The sequence below is a fragment of the Ischnura elegans genome, chromosome 11, assembly GCF_921293095.1.
Source record: "Ischnura elegans chromosome 11, ioIscEleg1.1, whole genome shotgun sequence".
In the NCBI taxonomy this organism is placed as follows: Eukaryota; Metazoa; Arthropoda; class Insecta; order Odonata; family Coenagrionidae; genus Ischnura; species Ischnura elegans.
In genome coordinates, this window is record NC_060256.1 from 43,143,141 (window position 1) to 43,170,540 (window position 27,400).

General features: G+C 38.3%; 1 protein-coding gene and 1 non-coding gene across 2 annotated transcripts; one reads left to right on the forward strand and one right to left on the reverse strand.

Annotated features, from left to right (window-relative positions):
• The first annotated feature begins 9,736 nt into the window (after positions 1-9,736).
• LOC124167957 (piggyBac transposable element-derived protein 3-like) lies at positions 9,737-12,429 on the forward strand. The gene is made up of 2 exons (XM_046546025.1): positions 9,737-9,861; positions 10,023-12,429. Exon 2 carries the CDS (start codon positions 10,026-10,028, stop codon positions 11,814-11,816), a length of 1,791 nt encoding a protein of 596 aa, XP_046401981.1. The 5' UTR covers positions 9,737-9,861; positions 10,023-10,025; the 3' UTR covers positions 11,817-12,429.
• A 59-nt stretch (positions 12,430-12,488) lies between these two features.
• On the reverse strand, positions 12,489-12,580 carry Trnai-uau. The gene is given in 2 exon segments: positions 12,489-12,524; positions 12,543-12,580. It is a non-coding gene; the product is annotated as a tRNA-Ile (tRNA).
• Positions 12,581-27,400: the final 14,820 nt, after the last annotated feature.

Sequence of the window (27,400 nt, forward strand, 5' to 3'; positions counted from 1 at the left end):
GTAGATGAGGGTTAAATGTTCAAATCCATTCAGTAGCCACAGTGGATAAAATATGGAATAAAATATTTGTGTAAACGATAGATGAAAAAAAAATTCCGTACTCAATTACAACAGGAAACAGCTTAATTGCCAAGGATAAAATGAGGTGACCATAGGGAATAAATATTATCAAACAAGCCGGAACGTAGAATATAAATGAGAAGCTCTATGGGGTGGTAGACGGGGGCGGGTGGCCAATATTCGCACAATACTATTCCCCGTCTACCACCCCCCTAGAGCTGAAGGACCTGGAGCAGGCGTGCATTTGGCCTTTCCGTGCGTTTTCTGCACCACGAATCAACCGCACCCACTAAGGCACAACCAATCCCCGTCAAACGTTTTCCCTCCCTCCATCTTTACCCTTTCCTTTACACCCTTCATTCTACCCTCACTTTTTTTCCTCTTCTCTCTTGAGAAAGATGGGCTGCGTCCCATCGAAAATTCGAAAGAAACAACTATTCCCATTAAGTTCCCTCCTTTTAGTTTTCGTTTATTTTTCATCTATTACTAATTGTTTCTATGTGCCCACCCTTGGGTAAGAAGAAGTTTATTGAAATCGTTTATAATACTCGTGTGAGTGTATTTCAAACGCCTTTGGCAACACGTCCCTTTGCCTTATATATTTTATTATATTTTTTATTATATTATATATATTTCTTGCTACTAACAACTGAAGGGCAAAGTGAGAAAGGGACATTTTCTTGTGGCTTTCAAAATAAAATAATAGGCTCCAATTATTTATGAGTATTAATATAATTCAGGCGATTTATTGATACTTCCATCAGACTAACATTAATTTTCAGCGTTTGATACAATTCTGATTTTTGTTACGAAGTTATGTTGAGATTTATAATCACACAAACGCGTTACTACTTTTACAGATACTTTTTTTGCACTGCTAGACCCTTCAATTCTCAACACATCTACAACTACATATCTACATAATACATACTACCTTGCAAGCCGCCTCAAAAGACGTGTGGCGGGGGGTGTTACGACACCAGCCTTAATATAATGTTCTTGCACTCTCGCCGCAAGTCCATTCTACAAATCTCAAATTAACTTCATTCGTTCTGGACTGTATTCATTAGTATTTACTAAATTTTTACGTTATGATCTATACTCAGAGAAATCGGTCCATTGTAAATGATTCTGCCCTGCAACACGGCAGTAGATTTTTAGAGTATTTTTAACGTTGCTTGTTGTCTTGGAGTGTACGTCTTGAAGAATTTAAATGCAATTTTTTCCATCGTTTCGATATACGTATTTATACACCTTCGTCAGGGCTATGAGTGAAAATGAGTGTATAAATTTGATACTTAAAGGCAGAAAAGGTTATTACAATACTTTTTACAGTAATAAAACAAAAAAGAAAAAGAATTCAGTCGTAAGTTAATTCATAGCCCTGATGAAGGTACATTTGAATATAACGAAGCGTTGGCAATAACCTGTGTTAATTCTTCAGAACATTACTAATTACAGACACGAAATACTAAATACGAAAAATAAAAAATAAATTAAATCGTGTTTTAATCAGTTTTTTTCTTTCGGCGTAAACTGTAGGATTAGATCATCTAAATCTATATAATACTCTGCGAGTCACCGCTAGAGTGTTTGGCAGGGGGTGACCAATCACTACCATGCACCATCCAAGAGGACCGCCAAATGCACACCGCACGGTCATAGAAATATTACGCATTCTCGCAAAATATAAATTCATATTCATGAGACAAAACTTGCCAATGGTTAGTAATTTCTATAGCAAATACATTCAAGGTTAGAACTATGTAAAAAAAACTTGCAATGAGTCATCCTAGGGAGTGACGCCATTAATCCTATTAATTGAGACAACGTTACTATTCTTAGTAGTAAGGGGGAAGAATGACATTTTAAATCTCTCTGTTTTGCAGTCTATTTCTTTTATTTTCTTCTCATATTCACGTCTATGATAGTGCGACGGTAAACAAAGGATATGATTCACGTCGTCTGAGAAAATATCTTCTTCGAGTTTGCGGAGTAAATTAAGCCTATACTTCGATCTACGCTTCTGTAAAGATTCCCATCCTAACTCGTGTAACATACTGGAAACGCTGCACTTTTTATTGTAACAACTCATCACAAATGTAGCCGCCCTACGTTGTACTCGATTGATTTCAGCTAACAGTCCTATTTCATAAGAATCCCATACGCTAGCAGCATATTCTAAGTGAGAATAATGTTTAAACATTTTCGTAAATTAGCAACAAATTATGGGTTCTAAAAATACGCCAATTCCATTTTATTTATCTACATTAATACTTTCTACTTACTTTGGAAGATGAATGATGTAGACGTACCTATTGGATTTTCCAAGGCTGAGGAACAAAGTTGATGAAGTTGACAAAACGGCTAATTTTATGTTGCGCGGAGTATTTATTGCAATGGCTTGTCTACATTTTCAAAATTTTCATTCAAAAAGTAAATCAGAATCAAGAATAGCATTTTCTTTAAAATGATGTACTATTCATTATTTTAGCATGGTTACGAGTCCAGATATAAATTTACGAAGTACAGCGGCACATAATTTTGATGCCGACAGTAAGCAACGTGTAACATAGAGGCAAAGAGAAAAAAAAAACAAATTTATCATTTTAAACGGCCGAGTGGGTCGGCGCGTGTCACGTGCTACTTGGCAGCCTCGGTCAGGCAATAAATCAGTGCCTAATCGACCACCCGCTTCCGAACCACGTGGCTGCGCGAATTTCAGAAATCCTTCCCGGATATCGACAACGATACATCTTAGGAGAAATGACAATAGAGCCAGCCATTCCTTTGGCAACCCGTCCCCTCGTCTTCGAAGTGATAAATCGTTGCCTAGCATTGAACTCGAAGCACAATAATACTCCCCATTTCCTCACGATAGATTAACTCACAATAAACCCTTGAGCCAAATGGGAACTCTAAGCTTGGGGATTGCGCACCTTTTAGCGTGGACATTAGCAGAAGCGTTTCACCTGACCAACCGCAGGATCACACTTGACTGTCTCGCTTCTCGTCAATTCTCTTCCATATGGATGAATGTGCATCACAGACGTTTCCTTCAGATACTTTATTTACACCTCATGAGCCTCGCTTAAGATCCTTCAGAGGGAGCATCTCAAGAAGACAAGGGTGCTGGCGGTCCACACAGTCAACGGGACAAGTCGGCTTCCTCCAATATTAGTCCACCACCTGCCGGGACACAATGGCGCTCCCCTCTGCGAAGTCCCCTGTTTCCTAGGACACCTGGTGGCAACCCGGACGGTTCTCCGACTTCCGAAAGCGGTTAACGTCTCAAATGTCTCCATTTCTCTTCCACCCTGCGACAGATGGTAAGGAAACTGTCCGTCCATATCTCGTGGCATATCTGTTGATGCGACATTCTTTAGGACAGCAGTAAATAATCTCAGAAAACCCTACTAGGGATATGAGGGATGCGAATAGATTTGAAGATCTGGAAAACTTTGCCGTCCTATCGGATTGAGATTGAATGAAGGCCTCCTGGACATCAATTCGAGGTTCAAAAAAAAGAAAGGGTTTAGCGAGCAAAGGAGAAGAGGCAAAGAAAAGGTATTTCGGTCGATCTTACATGAATTGCGATGCGTTTACGTCATCCGTCGTGATATATCTAGAATAAGGTTCAGGATCTTGGAAACCTCATGAATCAGAATTTCAATTCGGGATCTTCTGCTATGCTTGCAATGTTCATTGTATCTTCAGTATGAGAAGTGAATCCCTGGGCTATTCGGACTTTAGATAAGAATGTACCATCACATTTGTACGGAATCGTTTATATTGGGAAAACACGATGTCATATGATATAAGAGCATTGCATTTCATCTGCCGCGCATTGCGTGAGAAACTCTTTACAATGATCCTTTCCGATCATTTCATGAAAAGGATCTTTCATGGTTTTTTAACCTTCCGTAAAAAACTTAAACATGTTCGCTAGCTTTTTTTTAATTCTCAAACCACCGAATACAGCTCAAATTGGCCATTTTACATCGGAGTATTCAACAAATTAAACAAGTGAAGGTACACGAACAACCATGCCTTGGACAGGGGAAACCTACCCAGGCGGGACTCGAACCCGCGACCTCTTGTTTGGCAGGTGAGGATGTTACCCATCCGCCACCGAGGCCGGCTTCCATCATATATTTTGCCTTTTATGTGGGTTATTTTTTTGTATTTTTTCATAGTATTTAATATTTGTTATTTTAGCCTTCTTAAATTGATTTTCTATTTGCAGGATATTAAGCAGATAGATTTTTATTTTGATGCATCTTAAAACATATTATATCTCCATGATTATCGATGATGAAGCCGGAATGAGAAAAACTTTCTTATATGAGCAATTCCGTTCATTTCATGAAAATGATCTGACATGGTCTTTTAACCTTCTGTAAAAATCACGCATGCTCGCTGGATTTCATCATATATTATGCCTTTTTATGCGGGTTATTTTTTATTTATTTATTTCCTCGTAGCATTTGGTCGTCTAGCCTTCTTAATTTTTTCTTCACTGTGCTAGATATTCATACATCACATTCTAATTTTGATGCATCTTAAAACAATATTTCCATGATTATCAATTTTTGAAGGCACACGTACAAAAGCTACCAATAAAAACTATAGCTTCCATAGAAATTCATACTATCTCGTTGGCTTTCATCAAATATTGAGGCTTTCATGCGGGTTATTTTTATGTATCATTTTTCTCGTTTTTTTTTAGTCTAGCCTTCATAATTTTTTTTCTATATTCTGGAAATTTAGCTCATAGATAACAATTTTTATGTATCTTGAAACAATATATATCTACGATTATGGAGTGTAAAACCCAAAAATCCTTGTCTCTTTAAAACGAGTGAAAAAATAAGTGATGACTTCTGGCTTAACTGTGCAAAACCTTTCCATTGTGGAAAATGAAGGAATAAACTTTGTTGGGTCTACTAATGTATTTGAAAAAACACAACCCAGGTTTCTCAACATAGGAGGGCCGTTTTTTTTGTCAAACTCCGATGGGTCATGATCAGAAGAGGAAGTGATAGATTAAAAATTATTTCGTAGCAAAAAATATTGAGCACGCTCGTGGTGTCCTTTCGACGTTGATCGCCTCGGCGAACGAGGAATAGGGTGGTTTCCTAATATTTTTTTATTGCGTTAATCGAAAGATTATTACTCCTGGAGTACGTATTTCACGCTTTTAGATTTTTAAATGACAATATCTATTTTTCGCGATTAAGTGAAAAGTGAACATTTTCAAGCGCGCGAAAACGCGACGCTTAAGTATGAATGCCGGGAAATATCTCCGTACGTCGTATTTCTGGTTCCCCCTCCCGCCCGGTGAGGTGACCTTGAGGCGAGGCTTAGCGCTGATACGTCGCAGGCTGCTAGAGGGTAGCTGAGTACCTTGCTGGATGGTAGCGCTTGGCTTAAAAAAGGTTTATTAATACCTTATCAAACGAAGAAAACTTTCCGACCTTAGCCAGTTTTAATAGGTGATTATTAAGACATGTTTCCCTGAGCTCTGTGCCTCATGCATGCATTGGTAACCTCAGACGATGTATAACTCCTATCATCTCGTGTAGAAACTAGGTCCCTGTGACGTCACGTGGAGTGGAATCGCATGGGCGCCAATCTGGCCTTTTTCAAATGAGGATAAAATTTGACCCTTGCCATTCGTCTAAACCGGTATTTCAAAAACCAAATAATTTGTGTATTATGAATACACTAATGGTGGGTAACGAATCGCAATCAATGCCTTTCGTTTTCTTTGATGAAGGAAATTACCCTATTGGTTGTGCCTGTGGACGAGCTTTGCTATATCTTCTTCATGGAATGTTGCCACAAATAACTTCCAGCGAATTATACCTAAGTATGTCCTGAAGCTCATTACCCGTTTGAAAACGCTTCCCATCTAGCCACTTATTCATTTCAGCGTTAAGATGGAAGTTCCCCGGCATTAGGTCGGCATTTCACGGCGGGTGATCGAAAATATCCCATTGAAATCGCTCAAGGAGCAGTTGGGCTGCATCAGCGCTGAGATGACGGGCGTTGTCATGGATCAGAATACTTCCAGAATTCAGGATGTCTCTTCTTATCTTTTCAATGACAATGGGCGTAAGATTTCTCACTGTTTCACACACTAGCCGCATTGCATTAAAGAAAAATTCTCTATTATCGGCACAAAGGTCAAGACATGTCAATGCTGAAGCTATTCGGTGAGTCACTCCGCAGTGCGCACTTGGCGGGAGAATCAATTGAGGCAGTGTAGTTAATGAGATTGCCACTAACTTAAAATTAACAACTTACGGTCGGAAATGACTTAAACGTATAGTAAGGAGGACGCGCAATTGTCCCTCCTGCGCAGTACCCGCCTGTTGCTTGCATGGTGTTTTTGCTGGGCTATCGAAGGTTGAAAAAAAAAACCTCTTGTTAGTTACATGTGAGGCTACCTGACAACATGCGCGTACCCAGCGAGGGACGGGGGCAGCTGCCCCCCTAGAAGCAAAAATCGCAAAAGTTTTTAAGCAAAATCAGTACTGAATTGAAACGAAAGTATTCAACAAATTTTCTTTTAACCAACGAAAAATGATATTAGTATAATACAATCTCTGTATTTGTTCAGGGTTTTCTTACGCGTAAGCTTGTTTATAGACAACAGTTTCGTTGGCTATCCTAGCGAAACTGTTGTCTACAAACAAGCTGACGCGGAAGAAAACCCTCAAGAAATGCAGAGATCAAACCATCGCCGCGGAAACCTACGCTCTAATAGTATAAGTAACTAAAATAATTTTTTAAGCAAATATTTTCTAAAACTAATAAAGCGCTAATATAATTTTCTTAGAATGTTGGTTTCATTCACCTTTTCCATGTTAAAATGTTACGACTAGAGTAACCATGGCTTGCCCCCCCCCCCTACTTATGACACTGGGTACGCCCTTGCCTGACAATGTATTTTACGTTACACCTGACGATGGAACTATGCTATGAATCTCAGGTCGTGTTTTTTGAAATATATATTTGAAAGCCAAAAAAAGTTTATTGTTTCAGTTACCGAATAAAATATGTTGAACATCTTCAATCGGCTAACATAATGGTGTCATTCCATACTGAAGGATATTCCATTCCCTTAAAATACTTCGTAAGAACGTGGATTTTAAAATTTACACTGCAGTAGATATTGTTCTGCTTTCCTTCCTGTGTATATTTTTCCTCAAAACGAAAGCCTCTTTCCATACACTGGAACCATGTGAATGTATATTATGTTCCCCTTTTCTTTCATTATTCTCTCGCCCGCTTTCGTGTAAAGATGAAAGCGAATAATTCGTTGCATCCAAGGAAAATGATGAGTCTTTGGATATGAGTCAATCCGAAAATTCCTGAGATTTTTTGAAAAGGAAAGAAAGGGGAAGTATTCCTTTCTCTGCGTTCTCTCACAGTGATTCTTTTCACGATGGAGGCATTCAGCACGAGAGAGAACCCGGAGTAGCGCACCCTTCGGTAGCTTTTTGAAAAGGGAAAGAGAAGAGAGATGGACTCAACACACAACGCTGAGTCCTTTTACTCCGAGAGAATTGCGAGATACCGGTCGGTGACAAAAAGCATCACGAGTTCCCTCAGAAAACTTTTCTGTCCCACAAGAGAAGATGAATTCTCTCGAAAACTCCTTCAACAACGAGCAATGGTTGAGGAAAAGAGGATGATTTCGAATTATGGCGTTTCATTCCGGAGGAAATGATGGTAAAGAGAAGGTGCAAGGACCTGAGGTAGTCGTAATAATGGTTTAAAAAAGTTGAAGACAGAAACCGAATGTGGCTAAATATATAGTGATAACATTGTCTATACTACACAGTTGATCATTACAAACGGGTATAATGTATTTATTGAGTCATAAGAATGTCCCAGTATTTAACTTGGGAACAAACTAAGTTAAGCCAAATCTGATCAGATTTTCTTTTTGCGACCTGTGAGATAAACTAAACGAGAGCCTTGAGCAAGTATCAACAATACGATTGCGTAATCTCACCCATTTTGTGATTAATTGTTTCATACAATTATAATAGCACAATTTCGTCCAAACTTAATTATTTAATGTCCTAAAAAATGCAGAGTATCAAATAAAATTTCGAAAATGCTGGATACCCAAAAAAAAAACCGTTTTCAAGATTTGCAAATTTTATTTCAAAAATAAACGATTTTAATTTCCATACTTCTGGAATTGGACTTCCACAGCCTTGAGGATGGGAGACAAGTCGTCTTCCGAAACGTCGGCTTGTATAAAAGCTTTAACCTGGATGCAAACCCGAGAAATATTCGTCAGAAGTATTTTTAAAATGTTTGCGTTGCCATACCTCAGTAACTAACGAGCTGCGACCCCATGTTTATGGATCAAAAATACTAAAAGTTGTCTCCCCAAACAAGATAGAATGATGGAACCAAACGCAACGCTAAGACCTTTTGCTCAGATAAAAGTTCTCTGTCCCGCAACATGATCAGTTCTTTGGAAAACTCCAACAACGAGCTGTAGTTGAGGAACAGGAGATGATTTCGAATTTTGGCCTTTCGTTCCGGGGGAAATAACGAAAAAGAGAAGGTGCAAGGACTTGAGGTAGTCATAATAGTGGTAAAAAATATGAAGACAGAGACTGAATCCGGATAAATAAATGTATTAATTCCTCTACATCTACAAACCTCGCCATAAGCCGCCACAATATGCGTGTGTTAGGACGTCATCCTTTTGCACATGAAAATCAAATGCTCCAACGACATTACACCTAGTATTTATTAAAGGCCTTTATTGTTCTGCGGGAAAAACGAATTCCCATACCTATCCGTTCGGCAAAATATCTCTCTTAATTTTTCTTATAGCGCCTTAGAGGTGACTCGCAGCAGTGGCGCAGCGAGGGGGGGTTTTGGGGGTTAAAACCCCCCCCAGAGCTCAGAGAAATTTTTAAGTTTAACCCATTTTACTTTATGGATTGATATTACTAATAGAATGGTGTAAGGATTAATGAAATATCCCCCAGAAAGTCATAAAACTCACCATTTTGAATCCTTTATCTTAAAATTCCGCCATGTATTAATCTCGAACCTACCGCTTACCCTGATGGGTACTCCACACCCCTATACACCCCGGTATAAGTTGCATCTAACCACCCCCCCCCCCCCCCCCAGCCTTAAATCCTAGCTGCGCCCCTGACTCGCAGAGTATCATGTTGATAACCAGGTAGTAGTGTACTAACATGGCATTCATAAGTGTGTTTTAAGTAACACTAGACTGTATCGGTGGTTGCTTGCATACTCCTTTATCGCCGCAAAAAAGGCTTTATGCTCACGAAAGCTTTGGGTTGATTTTACCTATGAAATGGTTTGAAAATATAAATGTATCTTTTAACCCTTTAACGTCAGGTGTGCCGAATTCGGCATATACCTCCAGAATCATTTTGTATCAGTAGCTAAGTGAGTTATTCCACAAAAGCCCATTGAGACGTTTTCGGCACATTCGTATCTGCCGGCTGCAGTAAGTGTCGCTACCAAGCGGGGAAAGGTAGAACTCTGACGACGATCGGAATAAGTCGAAGCAAAGCACATGGAAAAAAGTTCACTTGCTGTGTTTTTTTTTAAGTTTTTGGCTTTCATAGGTAAGTTTATGTGTTTATAAAATTTATTATGCATTCTTTATGGTTTTAATTATTGTAATATGTAATCGTGACATGTTAATGTTTCAGATTATTGGAAATTGAAGGAAGAATAAGTGTGTGACGAATTCGTCCCTCTGGGCTGTTACGGCAATACAGCAATGTAAGTCAATAAATCGCCTCTGAAACCTGATATAAAATATTTTATAAATATACTTCGTGATATTGTCGTATTTATATAATTGAGTGTAAAGAGTAGTCAAATGGCTAGTTATAACATTTATTCTTGGCATTTTTAGATATAGTATTTGTACCCTATTTCAGATAATGAATCCTGATTTTTTTTATGGGAAAAAGAGGAGGAAAGTCGTGCAATATGTCATTGTACCACCGGAGGATAGTGATGATCCTCATGCTGGTGAAAGCTCAAGCGATGAAGATGTGGAATCAGAGTCACCTGATGACTCCGAAAGTGCTTCAGATAGTTTTTCTGAAGATGAAACAACGCCAGAACTTCACCCTGTCGAGTCTGTGGGCAGAAAGGGAATAAAAAGGTTGCCAGTCTGGAAGGCCACTTGTGGTGCTGACAGTCCAAAAACGTGTCCCCTATGGCTTGGACAAATAGATCCTGCAGAATCAGTTAAGCCCCCAGTTGATTATTTTTTAGAGATATTTGATAGAGAAATTATTACCCACATTGTGGAACAGAGCAACCTCTATGCATTACAGGTCAATGTGAATAAACCTCTAAATGTTTCACCAGAAGAAATTGAGCAATTCCTTGGTTGTGTTATGTATATGTCAATTTTTAATTTTCCACGGTCTCGAATGTACTGGGGAGTACACACAAAACTTAATGAAGTATCATCAGTTATTTCACGAAATAGGTTTGAGGATATCAAGAGCAAACTTCATTTCAATGACAACACAAATATGGTTGGAAAGGACAATCCATTGCATGATAAATTGTTTAAAATTAGACCTATATATGACCATGTGGTGAAAAAGTTTCAAGCAATTCCCCAAAGTGGAGTGTTGTGTGTAGATGAGCAAATTGTACCCTTCAAGGGGAAGTCTACATTGAAGCAGTACAACCCAAAAAAACCATACAAATGGGGATATAAAATTTTTGTGCTCTGTGATACTAAGGGTTTAGTTCACAATTTTGAACTATACACAGGTAAAATCACTCCTTTGCCTGGTGTCACGGACATAGGAGCAAGTGGTAATGTTGTCCTGAATTTAGTTTCAATTTTAGAAAGCAACAAAAACTTTACATTATATTTTGACAATTGGTTCACCTCGTTGGCGCTTCTGACAGAATTACACAAAAAAGGAGTATATTCTCTGGGGACAGTTAGATGCAATAGAATTCCAGGGTGTAATCTTTTGCCTGACAAGGAACTGAAGAAAAGAGGCAGGGGCTCAATCGATGAAAAGGAAGCCACTGTGGATGGAGTAAGTGTCAGGGTCGTGAAGTGGTTTGATAACCGACCAGTTACATTGATGGGTACATTTGGTGGTGCTCATCCGATGGGAACTGTACAACGATGGGACAAGAAGGGCAAGGGAAAAGTTGAAGTTCAGTGTCCCAGAATGGTAAAAATGTATAATGATTGTATGGGTGGCGTAGATTTATGCGATGCAAATCTGTCAAGATACAGAATATTTCTCAAGTCGAGGAAATATTACCATAGACTATTTTTTCATTTTGTTGACTTGGCAGTGGTGAATAGTTGGTCTCTTTACCGGAGAGACTGTGACTCTTTGGGCATTTCCAAGAAAAAGCAAAATGATTTGCTGGAATTCAAGATGAGAATAGCAGAGGCTCTAACAAAACGAGGAAAAGACATTCTTTTGAAAAAGAGGGGCAGGAAATCACATGACAGCGTGGATGCAAAATTTGAAGCAAAGAGAAAGAGAGGACCAGCCAATCCAATACCAGAAACAACTTGCCGAGTTGATGGTGTTGGCCATTGGCCACAGGTAAAAGATGTCAGGCAGAGGTGCAAAAACCCTGGTTGTTCAGGGAAAACTGTGTTTCTTTGTACTAAATGCGATGTACACTTGTGCTTGAACAAGAATTCAAATTGTTTTATTAAATTTCATGAAAAATAACTTGGTTCATTGTTATTTTTACCAACCATCTACTGCAGTTCTTCAAATACTTCCCCATTGATTTTTATATTTTGCTGAAATGACAACAGAAATTAGTGCATCCATTTTAGAATAAGTGTTTGATTATGATGTGTAACTCTCTCCAAATTTATTTCACTAAGTAATCAAATGCCATCAGGCATATTATTATGGATACATTGTTGTTTACTTTTTGAAAAAATATCCGTTTTCCTCCTCACATATTACTTATTATGCTGCCAGCTGATATTTGACTGTAATAATGTTATTGATGATTTACACATTGTGCATTGAAATGAATTATAGGTAAAATTTGACCAAGGATATTCCCATGTTTTGTTAGTAAGACTAATTGTTGTAAAGAGGCAGTTAATGAGGAATTATGTCTTTTTAATCTAAAAATGTATGACGGGTTGCCTACTTACTGTTGAAGCCTAACTGTTACGGGAATGCCCAATGTACCGAATTTGGCACATACCTCAATTTTTATCAATTTTGACAAAAAAGTTTAAAAAATGGGTAGGTGTGCTTCCTATGGTCTCCCTTGATTAAGATTTGGAAGGAAAAAATTTTTTCCTTGGGTAAAAAAATTGTTGACCATAAAGGGTTAACTACTTACAGAGAACAGGGAATTCAGGAATATGAAAAAAAAATTGCTCCAGGTGAGGCTCGAACTCACAACCCCGGCATGGCTCACGGCGACTGCCTTATAAGTACCGTGCGCTAACCAATTGCGCCACTGGAGCTTATTACTATGGGTGAGATTTTCGGCGTTTGGTTGAAATCACCATGGAATCATTATTACGATTATTTATATTTCGTACCTAAGAAACAGGTAAGTTATTATCCAATACTTCCTCATAATACTTTTTCCCTCTCTGTGCACACAAGGCCTGGTCAACACTATTGTTTCTAAATAGAATAAAATAGTATACTGCACTTATTAATTATTAGTCTTACGTACGCTAGGTGATGCATTTTATTTTTTCGTTTATCAAATATTTTTTTATTATTTCGCCTAGTAATGAATAAAGGGATTGGATCTCTTAATTATAAAATAATATTAATAATATTATATTAAATAATAAATAATATTAATTTGCCGGCCTCGATGGCGGCGGGGTAAAGTCCTCGCCAGCCAAACCGAAGGTCGCGGGTTCGAGTCCCGCCTGGGTAAGTTACCCTTAGCCAGGGCATGAGCGTGTGTGAATGTCCTTCATTGTTAACTGTTAATTCCCCATTGTAAAGGCCGTAAATGTGCTGTTTAATGGGTAATGGAAATAAATAAACTCCTAATGTTGCAGATGTACATGAGGCGTTGTAATGTTTACGGGTTTTTTAGACAGTTTTGAACTTTGTCTTATGTCTTCAATAAATTTGAATGCCCCGAGCAATTTTCCGCAGTGATTTAGGAAGCAGGCCATGTTAACCTCTCCCTCAAGAAAGTCAGCCAGCAAGATCTTTTCATATGCTTGACGTCATATTACTCGCCCATGCCAAACCTTGGGATACCGCTGGAAGCATAGCGCCTGCAGTTCCCTGCCGGAAGTATTGAGGTGCGTATCGTGTGTTCATGTGTCCTAGGAGCAGTTGACGGATTTCGATTTTTTGCTGCGTGTGCCAAAGCTAAAATTGGCAGCGTTACGACAATTCCTTATTTTGGACTCAATACAGGAACACATGGTGAGTAAGGTGCTTTTAGTGTTATGCATTGCCATGAAATTTTAAAATAAAATCTAGTCGGTGCTACGTGTCCTTGTATATCGACAGCAATCATTTCAGGCCGAAGGCATTAGCTTTTCCTTTTCCAACGAAATACGGAACAAAGAAGAAACGGCTTGCGATCATTAAAGGGAAGGACTTCTCACATTTTCCATCATGTTGAGTAAGTACCTGGAGGATGCTAATTAATTAATTTCCCGGGCAGTATTAAATATGACGAGCGTGATGCGCCCGCTCCCAGCGGGCTTCCCCCGCTCTTTTCAATGCAGGTATACAGAGGGATAGGCGCGTTTCTAATTTTAAAATGTTGAAAAAAAGGGCAGGGTCTTACGTACAAATTTAATTGGAATGTTCATGTGCAAATTGAGGTCAGAGGACCTCTTTAAACACAACATTGGAAGTAATTACACTATCCTCTGTTAAACGCACATGATGACTCATACTTACGTATCAACAGGAGACTTGAATGTGGAATCAGCCGCATTTTGATAAAAGTTATTTAAAGAATGCGAGATATTGTTGCAAATGAACAAATGTATCAGTTTGTGCGCCGTTAACGTCAGGAATATTTACCAGTTTTTGTTTTTTTTGTTTTTTTATTATTATTTAAAAACCAATTTTAGGAAAAAATAGCAATATTTAGGAAGTAAGATATGCCGTCGCATGCTCTCTGATAAATTCTGTGCATTTTGGTACTTCATTTGTAGAGTTTGGTTACGTATAAGTTGAGAAAAAGGTATCTATACAGTAGAAATAATGTAGAAGATAGGGATATATAATAACAAAATGCTTTCCTCCAGCTCCATGATGCCGGGACTGTATCATCATCAGAAAGTTCAAAATCAATCAGAAGCTAGACTTATTATGCACGCATTTTCGGTGTACTACAACGATTTCATTCTTTAAAAAAGATTATTTTAAAGATATTTATAAACCTTTGCATCGTCTGAAACTATCATCCTCAAAGCAGATAATATTACTGTTTATTTTCCTTGTGGCTAGTGAAACTATTGCCGTTATGTATCAAGCTAAAAGTACTGCAATTAAAATTAGTTTCGATGATAGAAGCACCTAATATGGAATAGAAATTTAAAGAATTTAATTCACTAATCCGTGGTACATTCTCCCATCAAATGTTTCTCTCATGTCGCTTCCATTGCCCGGGTTTTCACAATTTCGGTCTCCCCAAGGCGACGGCCGGAGTCCGAAAGGCAGGTGTGTACATCAAAATAGTTTAATGAATTAATACGCCTTAAGGCCTGGTATCACGATAAATTAACCCGTGCGAGTTAATGTCTAAATGTATGAACGCGAGAATGAACGCCAAAATGCACCGTGTAACCACTCAACTTGTGCGAATGCATGCACAGAAAATAGAACCTGTTCTAATTTGGTTCATGCATTCGTACATGTTCACTTCTGGTCCACCAAAATCATACCAGTAAACGTACATGAACTTCTACGTGTTAATGTACCGTGTAACCAGGCCTTTAGTTTAAGCAAGAATATTATCTTTATGTCGATGTCTACACTCTGTATTTGTGAAAACGATCTTGGTAAAAAATTTTCAAATGGGTCCTCTCGTTGAGTAAATTTTGTGTGTGTATTAACGTCGAAATTGTTCGTTAAGCATTTATTGGCTGCATTTATTTAGAGGATATATTTTTTTATGATTCAATATCAAGTCGAACATTTTTTCATATTTGTAATTTGTAATATAGAAAACCAATATTCACAAGCAATCACGTTGGGATTTTTTCTGTTTTACATCCTCTAGTGCGCAAAGTTAGATGGCGTTTTCATTGGTTCGCTGGGGGCTTGACCTCGTTCCTTGTCTGAATCGGATGACGTCACAATATTTTTTCTTACTTTCTCATTGGAGGTGTTGGCTATGACACTAGTTTATGGGATTGGGATGACGTTAGTATGTTGCCTTTTATGAATAAATTTCCCTTTGAAATACCTTTCTGTAGCATGGCGCTAAATTGACCACTTTGAATGCCATGCGTTTTAATTTCTTTCCGTTCTCTTCCTTAGCCCTCCCACACATTTCACTCTGTTTGGCTCATGCGTGGGTTGCCATTTACATTTCCAGCCTTGACAACAGCAAGTGACTTGGGCGCCATCTGACGTTTCCATCTGCAATTTTGACCCTTCTTCGGAAAGTTTTCGTTTGATCATAACTTGTGTTTCAAATCAATGGCTCGCGATGTCACTTCGTGGAATGGTGACATGATAGATTCAAAAATGAACGTTGGTATATTTTACGCAGTATTTATTGACAACTTACTTTTACCCCTTGATAATGACCTGAAAAGATTGAAGCCGGTAGTGTTTTCAATAAATTATTAATTAAATAACATATAATAAATAAATCGACGTTATTTTATTTAAAAACCATAAAAGAATATCCAATCGAATCAATATCACCGGACGGTATAAGCTCTCATAAAAAAAAGAAGCCTCGATAGCTGTTTTTAAGGGCTTTAAGTCATGTGCTGTTTAAAACTGCACGCGTGTCGTCGATACTGTTCCAATTAGCCATGCTCACTTCACTGCTATAAGCATTCTTTGCAGCTTATACCGTCCAAATTTGCATGGCTCAAAACTTCATTCTTATTACTTCCTCATCCTTATACTCCAACCATATCCTTTAACAGCCTACTATCCTTCGCATGATAACCCCTTCCCTATTGCCTACATCGGTTTCCTTCTCCTTCACTCACATCCTATCCTACCTTTCCTGCTGACAATGAGAAAGAATGGAACCGCGTCACACGCTATAGAGGCAACAATGCAGGGGGCCGATTGTGTAACTTGGCTACCTTTCGATCGTTAGAGGTCCGTTCACTCTCGATTGAGTTCCCGGTATTCGAGCGTTAGCTGTAAGTGCGATTGTGTATGGACGATCGTCAACAAGCAATCGAAAGTTACGACGTTGTCATATTTACTTGGAATTGGGAATACGTTTCGCGATTGTTTTCCTTGAGCGCATGCGCAGTAAGGCCGAGAGTGGCTGTGTTTGTTTTGAAAAGCGAAACTATGTTAACAATATTGGTTTCAGATACAATCGGCCAATTAAGTTTTATTATTGAAAGAATTTAACTTTGCGTATAAATCAATCTTTCTCAATTCAGTATTAAATACCTTCCTTTCCGTTGGAGCGTAGCTGATATTTGGGATAAGTAGTTTTTACTCAGATATCGCTGACTATTTAGAAATGCCGCGGTAAGTCTCCATTTCGTTACTTTTGCAATTCGCTAAATAATAACTTGTATCATTTGTAATTGACTTAATTCCTTTAGAGGAAATATATGAGCGGATATTCGATATTGATAGGCTCTCGTCTTCGCCTTTGTGTGTCTGCAAGGAGCAATGCCGCAGAATATTGAATATTTGCAAGAAATAAAAACTGACGAGTGTGAATTAGTACGACGTCTTAATAATAGTCGTAAGGTAAACAGTTAAAAAAGCACGTAACTCATGAAATAAATAACTACGTTAATATTCTCAATCAAAAACATTCTCATCATCACAAACCTTTCACCTATTACTTGAAAGAAAAAGCAAATATGCAGAGTCATCTTTGATATCTCCTCTCGTCTCAAACACCCGAATATCACTTCAAAAAATTTACCCTTTCTGAGGAAACCATATCGCATCAGAGACATTAATTGAAGTACATAAACCATATAAATTCAACTTAATTTAAGACGTCATTGAGAAGTTAAAATAAACTATTTGAATACATAAATTAGATCATTTACTTGTCAATAACTGTCCGATGATCCGAATTAAATTAAACATTGTAGAGAATATAATTTTGGCAATGTATTATAGCACAACTATAATTTACCTAATATACTATAGTGGAACCACGTTTAAATCAAGCATACAAAAAGGATAATTTCATTTGAATTGCACACACATTACATAGCGAAGCAATTGTAAACGTCCTCATCTTTGTATCGTATAGTAAACTAACACGTACAAAATGTATTTATCGATGTAATTTCACTACTTATTCACGTTATTAAAAACATAACACAATGATGTATAAATTAAATAGAATGTTTAATTCACTTAATTCCACATGAGTTAATTTCATTTCAAATGCACACACATTACACAGCGAAGCAAATGTAAACTTGCTCATCTCTATACCATAGTGAACTAATACGCACAAATTGCAATTATTTATGTCAATTCACTACAAATTCACGTAATCAACAACATAACACTGCGATTTATGAATATAATTGATTGCATAATTCACTTAATCCCAAAAAAAGGACATACAACGTGGCCATGAAAGGTAATAAACATTTAAATTCCATCCCAAACCTCACCTGCGAACGATTCGATAGCCTTATCGTCAAGTGATGTGTTGACGAAGAGATGCTTTCGATCGAGAGCCGGAATACTTTCGAACGTAAAGTTACACAATCGCTCCTTCAATTGTTTTCGAGTTGTTGATCTAAATTCCACGGGAACCGGATCGTTACGTTCGAACGTAAAGTTACACAATCGGCCCCCAGGAGGTGCGTAGAATAGAGCCGTGTCGCCCTGCGAGTGAATGGATAGCTCCATATGAACGAGTCACGGCCATGAACTGAATCAACGGAATCACAGTTTTTTTTAATCAGTAACTTAAACTTTGTTTTTCCACAGAATTTTTTATCTAATCGCAACTACAGTTTCGACGTCATATTCTGGTATAATAATGATGGTAACCGAAGAAAGGCGTTCCTGAAGACGATGTTATCCGTCAATTGCCGTGATTTATTAAAAACAAATCTGCAGAAAAACAAAGTTTATGTCATTCATTTGAAATTTTCAGCTAATTCCACAAAGTGTCGCCGGAAATCACCGTCTGTAACACAGTTTTCCGAATCAAATCTACAAGAGCATAATGACCCTGCGAGTTATTTATAGGGTAAAATATGATCTAGTTCTTTCCCTGCGAGGTCTTTTCAGGATATAAAACGGATCAAATCTTTATTTTTCGCCGAAACATCAATGGAATTTTCGTTTATCGTCATCATGGTGAGTGAATTAATCTTAGTTAACAAAATGGATTGCTCCACGCTCATCTTATGTAGGAAAATGTTGAAAACCAATTAAAAACGTGGAAGAATGAATGAATCATTCGCGGAATGAGGACTGGGGCCTTCACTATGGAATCCCATGCACACTTTCGTTCATCATGAACAATTTGAAGAACCGACTCATAAACATGAACCAAAAATAATGAACCGAATCATTCAAATGAACCGAAATTTTTCCCCTCTAGCGAAGACTATCGGAATGGTAGGGTAGCGGCTTGGGATGGTTTCAGTTACGAAGAGTTAGGGGCCACGACTGTGCGGATGTATTGGAAGGGGAAATATTTTTTTTCGTCCATAGAATTGGGGATCGTTCGGTGCGAGGGACTCCCTGAAATTCAAAGTCAACTTCCCTTTTTTAAGGAGATTTCTCGACACAAATCAATTTCCATATCATTTCAAACATGACGACGGAGTCCCGGGGGTAGCCTGGGGTGAAGTTATGGGAGTGCCGCAGGGGCGGGTAGATGACTGCATTGAAGGGGGCGGTATTTCCCGAAGGCAAAATACGATGGCTTTGCCGAAGGGCGATGTTTAGAATTGTCGATCCGGTATCGGATACCTATTGATATCCGACCCCTAGAATTGAATCCCTTGAGAGAAGTTTTTGCAAGACTAAGGGATCTAAAGATGAGAGAACGAATACGGCACGTAGTATTGCATCGGTAAGGACCCGTGATTTCATTGAAATAGGTCCCAATGCCTCGGTGTAATACGTCGCTGCCGGCTAGTGATGGAAAGATATCGCTAAAAATCGATTTTTCGGGCAATCGATTTTCACTCGAAATAAAAACTCGAGTTTTCAACGAAAACCAGAATGCGAACCAAAGCCTCGATTGATCGAAAAAAATGGGCAGTTATTTTTATAATGTGGTATGTACAAAAATATGTTTTTACTCATTCGAAAGATACTCTGATTACTGATTTTTATTCGCTTATAAATGTGATTCCAGATTTAATATCGGAGCACTTTCAAAACACCCGGCTATCGTGTAATAATATGTAGGTTATCATTGAATGCAGAAACATCAAGGCAGAAACATCAGAACGTATGAACTACACTATAACATTCGTTAGAGTATGGGGTAAGGGATGTGAATCTGAAATTCGAATATCGCTCAGGGGGGAAGTCAGTCAGTGACGATGATGATCTTAGGGAAATGTAAATCTACATCTACTGATACCCTGCGAGCCACCTCTTAGGTGTTTGGCGGAGGATGATCAACCACCACAAAGCAGCATGTAAGAGGATCCCAACATACACATCAAACAGTTCTATATGACACAAAAGCTATTACTGCTACTTACGAAGGAAAATAGCCTATGAAGCTAGGACTTGCAAAATATGATATTGGATAAACAAAGAAAATTCAGTAACATGCATTTAAGGAATACATATATGTTGATAAGCTACACTTCCAGTCCACTAACCTCTCAACTAACTCTGTCAACTAACATCTATGCCCTAACGCAGCCGTTATAGTCTCTTATATATCGCGGAAAATACGATATTCTGATTCTATCTGTTCTACTGTCTATGTTTCTTGTTTTATGTTTATGATGTGAACTACCGTTCTATGTTAGCGTTCGTAAGATATGGCTAACATCGTCAGAAAATAGACTGCTCATCAATTTACGTAACGGGTTTGCTCTAGTTTTCCATCTCCGGTCTGACAGCGATTCCTACCCGAGTTGTTCTAACAGGTCAGTAGCGCTAAAAACGCTTTCGTAGCGGTTTTTCACGTGAATTCCCGCTCTTTTCTGTATACGTTCTTAATCCGATTTGTAAGCCTATTTCATGAGCATTCCTAAGACTGGCGGCGTATTCCAAAAGGGGTATAACGAGGGAGAAGTAACTAATTTCTCTCACTTTGTCGTCTTACTTTTCTAGTATTCCTTTAACAAATCGCAATTTACGATAGTAAGTTAAACTCTCCCGAATATGTTTATTCCACGACAGATGACTATTGAGCCTCACTTGGAGATATTTTACGAATTCTACTCTCTCCTTGAACCTTGAACGAAATAATTATTTTGTGAAAATTTGTTTTTTTCGAATATTATTACTAATCAAGCTGTAACACTATCCGAAGTTCCTGGCAATTTTACTAGGATTCTAGTTTAATGGGAATCATTACTACTTACTTTAATTAATTTAACTAACCTACAAATTTTTAACCTACAAATAACTCCGTTCTGTATGCCTATTCCCAAAGTGAATCCCAAACATACGGGAAGGACGGAAGGGGTGGGGGTCGGAGATCGGTGGGAAATACTTCGAGATTGGTAACGGGTCTCCTAAAATCGAATTTGCGGCTTATGAAGTGGTGATCCGATTGTTATCTCGAGGAGTATTGTTGGAAGTGAATGAGAAATGGAGTGAGGGGATTTGTTGTGCGTGGATAAAAAATAAAACGGGATCCTCTCTGGGGCTCAGAACCTTCTCATCACAGCCACACCCACGATGATGCCATCCCGACAGGATATAATCGAGAACCGAATAAGGTACAAGATGAAGCATCACGTCATTTCTCCCAGAATAGGTCATCACATTACTACTGACCATAGATAGCACTGTAATAATCCATTGGCATAAAAGCTGGTTGTGTCTAACTTTAACCTGTGAACCGGCTATTTTTGAGTGTGAATACTCTTCCCAGGGCCGAAATAAGTTATAAAATAGTCGTTCCTTGGCAACTTGACAATACCCAACGTTTATGTGTCCTCTATTCTTTTTGAGGATATAACTTGGTGTTTTCGATAAATAACGGAACTTAATCATATTTATGCGTGCACGAAAAACCAGGATATGAAACACTCATAATATGATTAATCAATTTTCGCCAGAAGAAGAAAAGCGTGTATAGAATTATTCTGATGTGACTTAACTGATGGGGAGAAGCGAAACAATCGTCGGGTTTATCGCAGTTTGTCTGTTACGATATTGCCGAAAGAATTTCGTATCACAGCTATATCTTTAATGAATTAGACCCAAGCATTCCAATCCAGTCAGTCTGCATTCGCTGTAATATTTTTTAATTCCAAGAATCAGGGGGGAAGTTTCACGTTCAAATGCTTGTTAGTGAGTCTTGGAGTGACATTTTGCGGAAATATGTTCGCGTATTCACATTAAATTAACAAATACTAAGTAACACAATATTTTCTGTTTTTTGGGCTACCTTAAAAATATGCTTTTCATCGCTAGGAGAGTAAAGCGTAGGGTGCTGATTAGGTTTAGATACGTATTAATATTGGGTGCCGATCCTTACTGACCTACCAGGCTCTTCTGCATTCATTTCTATTCTAAATCTATTCAGCACCTACATTTTATTATCCGAGGAATGAAAAGGTTGCTTTTTTACTTTTTAGTGCATTTTATACTGTTTGAAAGGAAAAACATGTTATTTCATTTTTTTCGGTTTTTTAAATTAATATGTCAGTATCCACATTTACGGAATGCGTCGCATAAATTGGGATGCCGCCTCTCATTGGGACGGATTTTTATCGGTACCGATGTGTCTAAAGTAACTGTATTATACTAATACGAGAACGTTCATTTAAAATCAAATAAATCAGGCTAATTTGGCTGTCTCTTCTAACTTCATCAGTTTTTCGTAGACTCCTCTTTAGGACCACTTTTCCTAGGAATTCAGGGTGGCCTCTCTTCTGAATAATCAATTGAATGGAAAGAAATGAGTGGAAAGTCAGGAAAACTCAAGAAATATTAGTGTATCTGGAATGTCGTGGAATGGCAGCCTTGAAATGAAAATTAAAAAATCCTGCAATATCGCCTTAACAAGAAAACTCAACTGTATGTGTAACGTATTTTTTTATGCAGGTTCATTTGAACTACCTTCGCATGATCCATCTAATTATACACTGAAAAAAGCAGCATGTGTTTCGAAGTTGATCCTTGAAAAAAATCAGCAAATATATGGCATGGAACTTAATCAGCATCCAAATTAAGTATTTTTTGTTTTCATTGGTCGATGGTTATCTCCCCCTTTGAATTATCCCCAGTCATAATTATGATCACTTCAACTTCCCAATTATATAGACGGGGCAACTTAGTTGGATACTTAATGAGACATGATGGCCTGATGAAAACAATCGTAGGAGGACCGGTGGAAGGGAAGAAGGGCAAGGGACGGCCCCGAATGAGTTACATAGGGCAGGTTATACAGGATGTAAATAAGGATGTTTTGTAAAGGTGTATAAAGGATGTTTTTTAGCCGTGCGGCAAGCGGATAGGAGAGAGGAATAGAGAGCTGCGTCAAACAAATCTTAGGATTGTTGACGAATGGTGATGTATTATATTTATATTACGTAGATAATTTTTGTGAATATATATTAACTCTATCTATCTATAATATGCAAATGTCCAAATAAACCTGATAGATGTCGCTTATAATTTTTAACGGTACACAATTATCGAACTCCCTGCTCAGTGGATTACGTATCGCGCTAATATTCTCGGAAATGTAAGATTTACGCCCTTTCTTGGAAACTTTAATAAGAGGGGGATGCGACCTACATTCACAGGAATAGAAGCCTCCGGAGCTAAAGTTTCGGTGGATATTCGAGATTTCAAGCGTGGAAGTTTGGAGTTGTCATTCTATGGATTGAAGCCCCCCTCCGGCGGGAATTCTATCCCTCTATATCCTTGTTCCATGACGCATACCATTTTGGAATTGGGCTCCAATTGAATTGACTCTGTCAGTGTCATAATTCTTCATCAAAACTTTCGCGGGTGGTCGTCATGGTGATTAAAAACTTTTGGACTGTTTCGCCAGGTCAATGTTTGGCTGACCCAAACGCGACCGATGCCGGTCTCTTTCTCAATTGAAATTGGTGAGGAAAGGATTCTTCTTCGTATCTACACGTACAGATTGCGGGTTTTGTTGAGGAGTCGAGCTGATCTCTCGTATTCCTGTAGGCGTGCTCTCAATCTATCATTGGCATCAACATATCATAATAAGTCAAAAATGCTGAATCAGCGTCAAACCAATCTTAAGCCTGAATCACACCATCATTTTTTTCGTCGCGAAAGTGATCACTATCGCGGCGACGATCATTTTGCGAGTGATCACTATCGCGATCACTGCGCAAAATGATCGTCGGCGGCAATTGTTTTTCGCGATCGCGGTGAGGATTCCCATCGCTATATTTCATCACTCGTCTGGTCGCTTTTTCCGTCGCTAAAACCGTCCCTAAAATCCCATATCAGCCAATCAGAACGCATGACCGTATGGTGTGATTGCAGCGCAGCGTTTTACAATTGTGGGAACGACATAGATAAACAAACACGATATATATTTTCGTGATGCGGGTCCTATGATAACGAGCTTTGATATCGGAAATGATGCGAAAAGCGACGGCGGGAGGTACCGTGTGATTCAGAAAAATGATCACTAGAGCGATCGCTCTTTGCGACGGGAAAAGTGATCGCGATAGGGATCACTTTCGTGACGAAGAAAAATGATCGTGTGATTCAGGCTTAAGATTGGTTTGACGCAGCTCTCCATTTCTCTCTCCTATCCGCTAGCCTTTTCATAGTGACATATTTAGTCTCTTTTATAACCATTCTAACCAGTCCTTTGTAACTATTTCGAGGCCATCCCTTGCCCTTCTTCCCTTCCAACTGTCCTTATACAGTTGTTTTCATCAGGCCATCATGGCTCATAATGTTGCCAAGTAAGTTGCCCCGTCATATCCTTAAGGTTATTAGAAGTTTTATTTGTCCTACCACTCTGTTAAGCACTTCCTCATCACATACTCGGTCAATTTTTTCTTAATCATTCTTCGGTAGCACATTTTTCCGCTCCGAATGCTTCCACTCTTGACTTCTCTGCTACTGTCAACGTCCAAACCTCGCTTCCACAGAGAAACATGCTCGATATGTAGCATCTGATGAATTGTTTCCGTATTTCTTAGTTGATTTTTGCTGAAAGTTAATCTGAGGAGCTAATGATGGCCAATCACGATTTCCATGGAATCTCAAAATTTTCAGCATTTTTAAACCGAAATTACAGAGGAAAAAGTTAAAAAGCTTATATTTATACTTTCATAAGCTCTCTCGCTCACTAAATTTTAACCAATTTTAGGTTTATATAATCATTGATATATAGCATTTTTTATTACTTTAGATTCAATTTCGTAATTCTTTGCTTTATTAAGTTCTTAAGTTCAATTTTTGGTTCACTATCATTATCATTTATTTCGTTAACTCTTAAAGGAGATCCACATTACAGGTGCTGTAATAATTACAGACATGTTTTTGCTGAAAGGTGACCTGACGATCTAATAATGGCCAATCACGATTTTCATCTCAAGATTCTCAGCATTTTTAAACCGAAGTTACAGAGAAAAAAGTTAAAAAGCTTATATTTATACTTTCATAAGCTCTCTCGCTCACTAAATTTTTACCGAATTTAGATTTATATAATCATCGATACCTATGATATGGTATTTTTTATTACTTCAGATTCAATTTCGCAATTCTTTGCTTTAATAAGTTCTTAAGATCAATTTTTGATTCACTACCATTATCATTTATTTCGTTAACTCTTAAAGGAGATCCACATTACAGGTGCTGTAATAAATACAGACATGAGCGAAAACAAATTAATAAATGTATGACTAAGTGGTTACTCTAGATGTTACAAATATTAACAAAAATCCTCCTCCTTACACTTCTCAGTGAGTTGAGGAAAAGGCCCGAGTCGGGGTTATGCACGAGGAGTCTTTGGCAGTACGCGTCATTCAAGTAAGCGGCTAAAACCACGTGACATGCCCAAGTTTGAAATGGCATTTACAAGTGGGGTGTATGAAAATAACAGTGGCATTGGTAACAGTGTGCATGTAGCGGTCCTCTTGCATGCTGCATTTTGGATATTGATATGCCCCTGCCAAAAACCCTGGAGTGGGCTCGCGGGGTATTATATAGATGTAGATCATGTCCTTCGAGTGGGGATATTTGAATCAAACGAGCCATTCCCTTTCATTGCCGTGTACAGTGATGATCATTAAAATCATTATAATCATCACAGGTATACAATCCGAAGATCCACTCAATTCTGCTATCAGCTTATCATGTCACACCTACGGATATCTTAACTATCACATTCCTTTCATCCGTTCCATATTATATTTTGTTCGAGGTCTTCCTTTTCCGTTCTTGCCATCTACTTGTCCCTTGAAAACTGTATTCATCTGGCCACTTTCCCTCAATATGAGGCATATAAGATTGTTCCGTCTTCTTATCAAGGTTTTCAAGAAGCTTCTCTTCTCCCCTACTGTTCTTTGGACTTTCTCATTACTAACTCGGTCGATCCATTTTATCTCAAATATTATTCTGTTCCACCACGTTTCTGAGGCCTCTGCCCTTGATTTCTCCGGTGATTTCATTGCCCATGCCTCACTTCCGTATAGGAGCATACTCCAAATGTAGGTTCTTATAAATTGTTTCCTTACATGGGCGTACCCAGCGAGGGGGAGGAGGGAGCAGCTGCCCCCCCACAAGAAGCAAAAATCGCAAATGTCTCTAAGGAAAATAATATTTTTTCAATCAAATATACTTTTAAAACTAATAAAGAGCTGTTACAGTTTCCTTAAAATGTTGGTTTCATACACCTTGTCCATTCTTAAATCTTACCTATAACTAGAACAACCATGGCTTGCCCCCCACCCCCTAGTTTTGATCCTGGGTACGCCCTTCTTTCCTTACTTGTTTCCTTACTTATTATATGTTTAAATTTCCTACTCTGAGTAGATCTTTCTTTTGGTGAAATGAGATGTTGGCCTGGGCTCTTCTGCTGATAATTTCTTTTTTTTTTGCTTCTCCAATCATTAAGATATATGTCACTAACAATTATTAGACTTTGTGTGTCAGAAAAATTCAATTTTGTAAGAGGCTAGATCACTTTTAAAAAGCCATTACTTAGCTGTTGCATTATTATTAAGTCAATCATTCATTTATCGAGTAAGGAAGCTAAAGGGTTGAAGGCGAGGTAGAGCTCAATGCTTTTAATTTCCTCTTATCAAAAACTAAGCCGTTGGCATAGCTTTACGCTTTGGTACATATACTGATAAATTCTTTCCTTGCGTTTAAATTTCCCGCTGTATGTAGACCTTTTTTTCCTGGAATTTTCTCTTTGTCTGGGCTATTCTACTGATAATTTCTATATTGTTTCTCCCATCACTAGCTATCATGGAGATATAGGCCACTTTATTATGCCACTATCGTTTATATCTTTAAAAATTCAATTATTTAACAGACTGGATTACTTTGAAAGAGCCATTATTAACAATTGTATTATTTTCTATCATGCATATGGTGAGCAAGGACGTTACAGGGTGTAAGATGAGGTAGAATGCTTTTAATTTTTTCTCATCAAAAATTAAGCCGTTGGAATAGATTCACCCCTTCGCACCATTTTCAATAACAGCCCTCCCAGAGAAAAAAAACATTCGAATCGGTTCTCACCCCTCCCCGATCTTCATATCATTCAATTCACACGCAAAAATATTCGATTTCCCTCTTCCGGGCATGATTTTTTTGTCATTTTTTCTCTCCTGTTATGAAGATTAGTTTTTTTTAGCCTTCGTCTCATGCCGTGAAACCGTTCGCCAACTCCCCGACGTGTCTACCTCTTGTCGTCCGCACCGTGCCTGACACCCTATCCAACAACAAACCCTTCCGCACGCGGGGAAAAAAATGCGTTTGAAAAAATGTATACG

What these genes read in the sequence shown, in the direction of transcription:
- LOC124167957 (XM_046546025.1), top strand. Translation starts at nt 10,026, where the DNA reads ATGAATCCTGATTTTTTTTATGGGAAAAAGAGGAGGAAAGTCGTGCAA.